Raw genomic sequence first — 9,439 nt, forward strand, 5'->3', positions numbered from 1 at the left:
AGGGTCCCCACTCCCTCTGAGGGGACATCAGGTGGTGGGAACACCAAGGGGACAACCTGGAGCCCCGTCCCCCGCTGTTGGGACCTTCTTCTCCTGCTTCTGCCGAGCTCCCAGCCCCCCCGTGGTTGTGCAACACGAGGGTGCACCCCTTGTGCAACGGTTTGTGCACCCAGGGGGAGGGACCAGCGGCCACGAAACAGCGTCAGCGGCAAAAAAAGGGGAAGGGACCACCCTGTCCCACCCCCTGCCCAAGCAGGGTCACCCCCAGCAGGTCCCACAGGGTCAAATCCAGGTGGGTTTGGGATCTCTGAGGAGAAGGAGACCTCACACCCTCCCTGGGCTCTGCCACCTTCAAAGTACAGAAGTTCCTCCTTGTGTTGAGGTGGAACTTCATATAGAATCCCATGGGGCTGGAAGGGACCTCTGGAGACCACCCTGTCCCACCTCCTGCCCAAGAAGGGTCACCCAGAGCAGGTCCCACAGGATCAAATCCAGGTGGGTTTGGGATCTCTACACAGAAGGAGACCCCACACCTTCTCTGGGCAGCCTCTTCCAGGGCTCTGCCACCTTCAAAGTATAAAAGTTTCTCCTCATGTTGAGGTGGAACTTCATATAGAATCCCATGGGGTTGGAAGGGACCTCTGGAGATCACCCTGTCCCACCTCCTGCCCAAGAAGGGTCACCCCCAGCAGGTCCCACAGGATCAAATCCAGGTGGGTTTGGGATCTCTGTGGAGAAGGAGACCCCACCACCTCCCTGGGCTCTGCCACCTTCAAAGTCCAGAAGTTCCTCCTCGTGTTGAGGTGGAACTTCATACAGAATCACGTGGGGTTGGAAGGGACCTCTGGAGATCATCTAGTCCAACCCCCTGCCACAGTAGGTCCACCCAGAGCAGGTCCCACAGGAACATGGCCAGGTGGGTTTGGGATGTCTCCAGAGATGGAGACCCCACCACCTCCATGGGCAGCCTCTGCCAGGGCTCATGGTCACTTCCTGTGGCCCAGTTTGTCCCAGTTTGTCCCCGTTGTCCCTTGTCCTGTCCCTGGGCACCACTAAGAAGAGCCTGGCCCCATCCTCTTGTCCCCTCACCCTTCAGCTCTTGCTCAGCATCGATGGGTTCCCCTCTCAGCCTGCTCTTCTCCAGCTGAACAGCCCCAGGTCCTTCAGCCTTTCCCCAACTCCAGCTCCTCATCATCCTCACACCCCTTTGCTGGACCCTCTCCACCAGTTCCCTGTCCTTCTGGACCTGGGGGGCCCAGAACTGGTCCCAGTCTCCATCTGTGGCCCCCCCAGGGCAGAGCAGAGGGGGGGTGACCTCCCTCCACCTCTTCTAAACACACCCCAGGCTCCCCTTGGCCTTTTTTTGGCCACAAGGGCTTGAGGGCAACTTGCCCCAGCCCAGCCCTGGCCTTTACCGCGCTCCGGTCCAAGAAGATGTTCCAGATGTCCCTGCCCAGGCCCCGGGAGTCCTTGGGGGGCACCTGCTGGCAAACCTCGGCGCAGAGGTAGAAGAGCTGCGGAGAGAGGGGAGGAGGAGGAAGAGGAAGGTTTAGAAGCCGAGAGATAAAGGGCTGGGTGAGGCGGCGCCCGCGGAAGAAGAGGAGGAAGAGGAAGGTTTAGAAACACGGAGATGAAGGGCTTGGTGAGGCAGCGCCTGGGGAAGAGGAGGAGGAGGAGGAAGGTTTAGAAACAGGGAGATGAAGGGCTTGGTGAGGCGGCGCCCGCGGAAGAAGAGGAGGAAGAGGAAGGTTTAGAAGCTGGGAGATGAAGGGCTCGGTGAGGTTTTGCCCATGGAAGAAGAGGAGGAGGAAGGTTTAGAAACCGGGAGATGAAGTGGTGCCTGGAGAAAAGGAGGAGGAAGAGGAAGGTTTAGAAGCTGGGACATGAAGCAGCACTGGGGGAAGAAGAGGAGGAAGAGGAAGGTTTAGAAGCCGGGAGACGAAGGGCTTGGTCAGGTGGCGCCCATGGAAGAAGAGGAGGAAGAGGCTCGGTGAGGTTTTGCCCATGGAAGAAGAGGAGGAGGAAGGTTTAGAAACCAGGAGATGAAGGGCTCGGTGAGGTGGCCCCCTTGGAAGAAGAGGAAGAGGAAGGTTTAGAAACTGGGAGATGAAGCGGTGCCTGGGGAAGAAGAGGAGGAGGAAGGTTTGGAAGCCAGGAGATGAAGGGCTCGGTGAAGTGGCACCCGGGGAAGAAGAGGAGGAGGAGGAAGGTTTAGAAACCAGGAGATGAAGGGCTCGGTGAGGCAGCACCCATGGAAGAAGAGGAATAAGAGGAAGGTTTAGAAGCCGGGAGATGAAGCGGTGCCCAGGGAAGAAGAAGAGGAGGAAGGTTGAGAAGCTGGGGGATGAAGGACTCGGTGAGGTGGCGCCCATGGAAGAAGAGGAAGAGGAAGATTTAGAAACCGGGAGATGAAGAGCTTGGTGAAGCGGTGCCTGGGGAAGAAGAGGAGGAGGAAGGTTTAGAAGCAGGAAGATGAAGAGCTCGGTGAGGCGGCACCCAGGGAAGAAGTGGAGGAAGAGGAAGGTTTAGAAGCCGGGAGATGAAGGGCTCGGTGAGGCAGCGCCTGGGGAAGAAGAGGAGGAGGAAGGTTTGGAAGCTGGTAGATGAAGTGGCGCCCATGGAAGAAGAGGAGGAAGAGGAAGGTTTAGAAGCTGGGAGATGAAGGGCTCGGTGAGGTTTTGCCCATGGAAGAAGAGGAGGAGGAAGGTTTAGAAACCGGGAGATGAAGTGGTGCCTGGAGAAAAGGAGGAGGAAGAGGAAGGTTTAGAGACCAGGAGATGAAGGGCTCGGTGAAGTGGCACCCGGGGAAGAAGAGGAGGAGGAGGAAGGTTTAGAAACCAGGAGATGAAGGGCTCGGTGAGGCAGCACCCATGGAAGAAGAGGAATAAGAGGAAGGTTTAGAAGCCGGGAGATGAAGGGCTGGGTGAGGCGGCGCCCGGGGAAGAAGAGGAGGAAGAGGAAGGTTTAGAAACACAGAGATGAAGGGCTTGGTGAGGCGGTGCCTGAGGAAGAGGAGGAGGAGGAAGGTTTAGAAGCCGGGAGATGAAGCGGTGCCCAGGGAAGAAGAAGAGGAGGAAGGTTGAGAAGCTGGGGGATGAAGGACTCGGTGAGGTGGCGCCCATGGAAGAAGAGGAAGAGGAAGATTTAGAAACCGGGAGATGAAGAGCTTGGTGAAGCGGTGCCTGGGGAAGAAGAGGAGGAGGAAGGTTTAGAAGCAGGAAGATGAAGAGCTCGGTGAGGCGGCACCCAGGGAAGAAGTGGAGGAAGAGGAAGGTTTAGAAGCCGGGAGATGAAGGGCTCGGTGAGGCAGCGCCTGGGGAAGAAGAGGAGGAGGAAGGTTTGGAAGCTGGGAGATGAAGTGGCGCCCATGGAAGAAGAGGAGGAAGAGGAAGGTTTAGAAGCTGGGAGACGAAGGGCTCGGTGAGGTGGCGCCCGGGGAAGAAGAGGAGGAGGAGGAAGGTTTAGAAACAGGGAGATGAAGGGCTCGGTGAGGTGGCACCCGTGGATGAAGAGGAGGAAGAGGAAGGTTTAAAAACCAGGAGATGAAGCGGTGCCTGGGGAAGAAGAGGAGGAGGAAGGTTTAGAAGCCGGGAGATGAAGGTCCTGGTGAGGTGGTGCCCATGGAAGAAAAGGAGGAAGGTTTAGAAACCGGGAGATGAAGTGCTGCCTGGGGAAGAAGAGGAGGAAGAGGAAGGTTTGGAAGCCGGGAGACAAAGGGCTTGGTGAGGCAGTGCCCAGGGAAGAGGAGGAAGAGGAAGGTTTAGAAGCTGGGAGATGAAGAGCTTGGTGAGGTGGCACCCAGGGAAGAAGAGGAGGAGGAAGGTTTAGAAGCCGGGAGAGGAAGGGCTCAGTGAGGTGGCGCCCATGGAAGAAGAAGAGGAAGAGGAAGGTTTAGAAGCTGCGTTTCCCTCCCAGGAGCTTTGGGAAGGGGAAGGCCAGAAGGTCCCATCACACCAGCACCACCAGTCCCGCTTCCCTGGAACCACCAACCCCCCTCCCCCCCATTGAAATCTCCCGGGTCACAATCCTCCTCCGGGCCGATGATGAGAGGTCGCCCCGGCCGGTCCGACCCCTGCCAGGGAGAGGGGACAGAGTCAGGAGACGGACACCGCACTTTGTGTCCCACCCCGGGGACCTGCAGCGTCAGAGAATCCATCCCAGAACCATCAAAGGGACCTTCAAACCATAGAAGGGACCTCCAAACCATTGCATGGTCCTCCAAACCATTGAATGAAGGGACCTCTGAACCATGGAATGGTCTTCCAAACCATAGAAGGGATCTCCAAACCATCAAATGGTCCTCCAAACCATAGAATGGACCTCCAAACCATAAAAAGGACCTCCAAACCGTAGAAGGAATCTCTGAACCATAGAAGGGACCTCCAAACCATAAAAGGGACCTCCAACCACAGAAGGAACCTCCGAACCGTAGAAGGAACCTGAAGAAGAGGAGGAGGAAGGTTTAGAAGCCGGGAGATGAAGGTCCTGGTGAGGTGGTGCCCATGGAAGAAAAGGAGGAAGGTTTAGAAACCGGGAGATGAAGTGCTGCCTGGGGAAGAAGAGGAGGAAGAGGAAGGTTTGGAAGCCGGGAGACAAAGGGCTTGGTGAGGCAGTGCCCAGGGAAGAGGAGGAAGAGGAAGGTTTAGAAGCTGGGAGATGAAGAGCTTGGTGAGGTGGCACCCAGGGAAGAAGAGGAGGAGGAAGGTTTAGAAGCCGGGAGAGGAAGGGCTCAGTGAGGTGGCGCCCATGGAAGAAGAAGAGGAAGAGGAAGGTTTAGAAGCTGCGTTTCCCTCCCAGGAGCTTTGGGAAGGGGAAGGCCAGAAGGTCCCATCACACCAGCACCACCAGTCCCGCTTCCCTGGAACCACCAACCCCCCTCCCCCCCTGCGCTCCCAAATGATCCCAAATGATCCCAAATGATCCCACCCCCCGGATGGACCATCCCACCCCCCCAGCCCCCCATAACCATCAAATGGTCCTCCAAACCATAGAATGGACCTCCAAACCATAAAAAGGACCTCCAAACCGTAGAAGGAATCTCTGAACCATAGAAGGGACCTCCAAACCATAAAAGGGACCTCCAACCACAGAAGGAACCTCCGAACCGTAGAAGGAACCTCCGAACCACAGAAGGGACCTCCAAACCATCAAATGAAGGGACCTCCGAAACATAGAAGGGTCCTCCAAACCGTAGAAGGGACCTCCAAACTGTAGAAGGGACCTCCAAACCGTAGAAGGGACCTCCAAACTGTAGAAGGGACCTCCAAACTGTAGAAGGGACCTCCAAACTGTAGAAGGGACCGCCAAACCATCAAATGAAGGGACCTCCAAACCATAGAAGGAACCTCCAAACCGTAGAAGGAACCTCCAAACCATCAAATGAAGGGACCTCCAAACCACAGAAGGGAGCTCCAAACCATAAAAGGGACCACTCTTTGGGACCTTCCACCAGTTGGATTTAACTCCGTTGAGCACCGCTCTTTGGGACCTTCCACCAGTTGGATTTAACTCCGTTGAGCACCGCACTTTGGGACCTTCCACCAGTTGGATCTAACTCCGTTGAGCACCGCTCTTTGGGACCTTCCACCAGTTGGATCTAACTCCATTGAGCACCGCTCTTTGGGACCTTCCACCAGTTGGATCTAACTCCGTTGAGCACTGCTCTTTGGACCATTCTTTGGGACCTTCCACCAGTTGGATCTAACTCCATTGAGCACCGCTCTTTGGGACCTTCCACCAGTTGGATCTAACTCCGTTGAGCACTGCTCTTTGGGACCTTCCACCAGTTGGATCTAACTCCGTTGAGCACCACTCTTTGGGACCTTCCACCAGTTGGATCTAACTCCGTTGAGCACCACTCTTTGGGACCTTCCACCAGTTGGATCTAACTCCGTTGAGCACCACTCTTTGGGACCTTCCACCAGTTGGATCTAACTCCGTTGAGCACCACTCTTTGGGACCTTCCACCAGTTGGATTTAACTCCGTTGAGCACCACTCTTTGGGACCTTCCACCAGTTGGATCTAACTCCGTTGAGCACTGCTCTTTGGGACCTTCCACCAGTTGGATCTAACTCCGTTGAGCACCACTCTTTGGGACCTTCCACCAGTTGGATTTAACTCCGTTGAGCACCGCTCTTTGGGACCTTCCACCAGTTGGATTTGACTCTGTTGAGCACCACTCTTTGGGACCTTCCACCAGATGGATTTGACTCTGTTGAGCACCGCTCTTTGGGACCTTCCACCAGTTGGATCTAACTCCGTTGAGCACCGCTCTTTGGGACCTTCCACCAGTTGGATCTAACTCCGTTGAGCACCGCTCTTTGGGACCTTCCACCAGTTGGATCTAACTCCGTTGAGCACCGCTCTTTGGGACCTTCCACCAGTTGGATCTAACTCCGTTGAGCACCGCTCTTTGGGACCTTCCACCAGTTGGATCTAACTCCGTTGAGCACCGCTCTTTGGGACCTTCCACCAGTTGGATCTAACTCCGTTGAGCACCGCTCTTTGGGACCTTCCACCAGTTGGATCTAACTCCGTTGAGCACCGCTCTTTGGGACCTTCCACCAGTTGGATCTAACTCCGTTGAGCACCGCTCTTTGGGACCTTCCACCAGTTGGATCTAACTCCGTTGAGCACCGCTCTTTGGGACCTTCCACCAGTTGGATCTAACTCCGTTGAGCACTGCTCTTTGGGACCTTCCACCAGTTGGATCTAACTCCGTTGAGCACCGCTCTTTGGGACCTTCCACCAGTTGGATTTAACTCCGTTGAGCACCGCTCTTTGGGACCTTCCATCCAGCCAGTGCTTGACCCAGCAGATCTTACACCCATCCAGGCCCCATGAAACCAGTTTTTCCACCAAAATTGTCTGGGGGGACGGTATCGAACACTTTCCGAAAGTCCAGGTACACAATATCCACAGCCTTTCCCAGTGATCTTCTCGTAGAAGATCAGGACCTGCCTGAGATGACATCCCACCACCCCCCAGCCCCCGAGGGGTGCTCGGGCCACGTCTGATGGGGTCCAGCACCCACCAGTCACCCTTGGCCGGGCAGTGGGACCTCCCCCCTCCTCACCATCCCACCCCCATCCCACCTGCTCGGCCGCGGGGGCGAAGGGGGTGTCGGAGCCCTGTCGGCGATGGTGCTGGAAGAGGCGGGCGGTGATGACCGGGGAGGTCCGGGGACTGTCCAGGCCGTGGTCGGAGAGGACGGAGTTGCGGTTGAGGGAGATCTGTTGGGGACAACAGCATCGGTATCAGGGGACACGGGGCATGGCCACCACCAGGAGAGGTCCACCACCCCACAGAGGCACTCGGGGATGCCTCCAGAGAAGTTCCCAGGTCGGGGACCGTGAAGGGAGACGGGCCCAAGGAACTTGATGGAATCGTTGAATCGTTACAGTTGGAAGGGACCTTCTGGAGATCATCCGGTCCCACTCCCCGGCCAAAGCAGGGCTGCCCAGAGGACATCCCTCAGGAGCATCCATTGGGGCTTGAAGATCTCCAGAGAAGGGGACTCCACACCCTCCCTGGGCAGCCTCTGCCAGGGCTCTGCCACCCTCACCCCAAACAAGTTCCTCCTCATGTTTAGGTGGAACTTCTATTGTCCTCTCACTGGGAACCACTGAGAAGAGTCCAGCTCCATCCTCCTTCCACCCACCCTTTAGATCCTTGTCAGCATTAAGAAGGTCTCCCCTCAGCCTTCTCTTCTCCAGGCTCAAGAGCCCCAGCTCTCTCAGCCTTTCCTCCTCAGGGAGATGCTCCAACCCCTCCAGCATCTCTGTTGCCCTACGCTGGACTCTCTCCAGCAGTTCCCTGTCTCTCTGGAACTGGGGAGCCCAGAACTGGAGGCAGGATTCCAGTTGTGGCCTCCCCAGTGCAGAGCAGAGGGGGAGAATGACCTCCCTCCACCTCCTGGCCACACTCTTCCCTCTGCAGCCCAGGATCCCATTGGCCTCTTGGCCACCAGGGCCCATTGCTGGCTCCTGGAGAGTTTAGTGGCCACCAGGACCTCCAGATCCTTCTCCTCAGAAGTGCTTTCCAGTAGGTCCACCCCTAACTGATACTGGTGCCTGGGGTTCTTCCTCCCCAGGTGCAGGAACCTTGGTGAACCTCATGAGGTTCTTCTCTGCCCAGGTCTCTCTGGATGGTGGCCCAGCCCTCTGGATGGTGGCCCAGCCCTCCCAGTTTGATACCATCAGCCAACTGGTTGAGGGAACACTCTGTCCCCTCGTCCAGGTCATTGATGAATGTGTTGGAAACCACAAAACTCCCCTGGGGCCACCAGAACCACTTGAAGATCAGGGTGCACCTCAAGACTTTGAGGGTTCCCCTCGTTTTGGGGCAGCCAAGCATCGCGAGGCCATGAAATTCAGAGCCAAGACTTAATTAATTTATCTTCTTCGGGAGGCAAATAAATAATCCCAATCGGAACGATGGGTCCTTGACCCCTAAAGAAGACACAGACCCACCCGTGTGGGTCTTGGGACCCAGAAGAAATTGGGGTGACCCCACTTCTCACCTCGCTCACGGAGGGGAACCGCTCCGTCCCCGACTCCAACCCGCTGTCCCCGTCCTGCGAGTCCATGGAGAGGCGTCCTGGGGAGGGGGGAGGAGGAGACACTGACCCCCCCGTGTCCGGGACGTGGGAGGCAAATAAATAATCCCAATCGGAACGATGGGTCCTTGACCCCTAAAGAAGACACAGACCCACCCGTGTGGGTCTTGGGACCCAGAAGAAATTGGGGTGACCCCACTTCTCACCTCGCTCACAGAGGGGAACCGCTCCGTCCCCGACTCCAACCCGCTGTCCCCGTCCTGCGAGTCCATGGAGAGGCGTCCTGGGGAGGGGGGAGGAGGAGACACTGACCCCCCCGTGTCCGGGACGTGGGGACAACGGGGATGGACCCAACCACCAGCAGAACTCACCTTCCACCACCCTGAGACCGGAGTCGCTCCACAACCGCCCCGAGTCCTGCAAGGTGAAGGTTGGGGGGGGGTGAGTTGGACCCCAACGGGGGGTGGGGGACATTCCCCGGCCTGGGGGGGACATTCCCCATCACGTGGGGTCACCAGGAACAGGACATGGGATGGGCCAGCTCCCACCACAGCAGGTTCTACCACCTGGAGATGCCTCCACCTCTATGGGTTGGGTGGCTTTGGCCAAGCTCGGTAGGGTGGTAGGACCTCCTAGGGTGGTAGGACCTCCTAGGGTGGCAGGACCTCCTAGGGTGGCAGGACCCCCCCCAAAATTGATGGGGGATGGGGTGTGGGGGGGTGAGGAACCCCAATAATTCCACCCACCATGGAGCCACCGGTCTCCTGGAGGATTTTGAGCTGGAGTTGGCTGACCCTCCGACGCGCCCCCTCAATCTGCTCCTCCACGGTGCTGGCGGGGTTCCTGCTGTAGGCCTCGTAGAAACGCTGAGGGGGGGGGGG

The 9,439-nt window shown here is 57.2% G+C and overlaps 1 protein-coding gene across 1 annotated transcript in view; it reads right to left on the bottom strand.

Annotated features, from left to right (window-relative positions):
* Positions 1 to 9,439, bottom strand: part of LOC106898519 (rho guanine nucleotide exchange factor 11-like) — a gene marked incomplete at its 3' end in the record, with an annotated part of 21,790 nt that overhangs the window by 6,916 nt on the left and 5,435 nt on the right. Inside the window, exons 5-10 of the mRNA XM_014959816.1 lie at positions 9,305 to 9,424; positions 8,930 to 8,975; positions 8,523 to 8,599; positions 7,096 to 7,233; positions 3,991 to 4,072; positions 1,416 to 1,615 (exon numbers count right to left, since the gene is read on the bottom strand). Of these exons, the coding sequence (XP_014815302.1) occupies positions 1,416 to 1,615; positions 3,991 to 4,072; positions 7,096 to 7,233; positions 8,523 to 8,599; positions 8,930 to 8,975; positions 9,305 to 9,424 (663 nt within the window). The remainder of the gene's footprint in view (positions 1 to 1,415; positions 1,616 to 3,990; positions 4,073 to 7,095; positions 7,234 to 8,522; positions 8,600 to 8,929; positions 8,976 to 9,304; positions 9,425 to 9,439) is intronic.

This window comes from Calidris pugnax, unplaced genomic scaffold, assembly GCF_001431845.1.
Source record: "Calidris pugnax isolate Ruff unplaced genomic scaffold, ASM143184v1 scaffold503, whole genome shotgun sequence".
In the NCBI taxonomy this organism is placed as follows: Eukaryota; Metazoa; Chordata; class Aves; order Charadriiformes; family Scolopacidae; genus Calidris; species Calidris pugnax.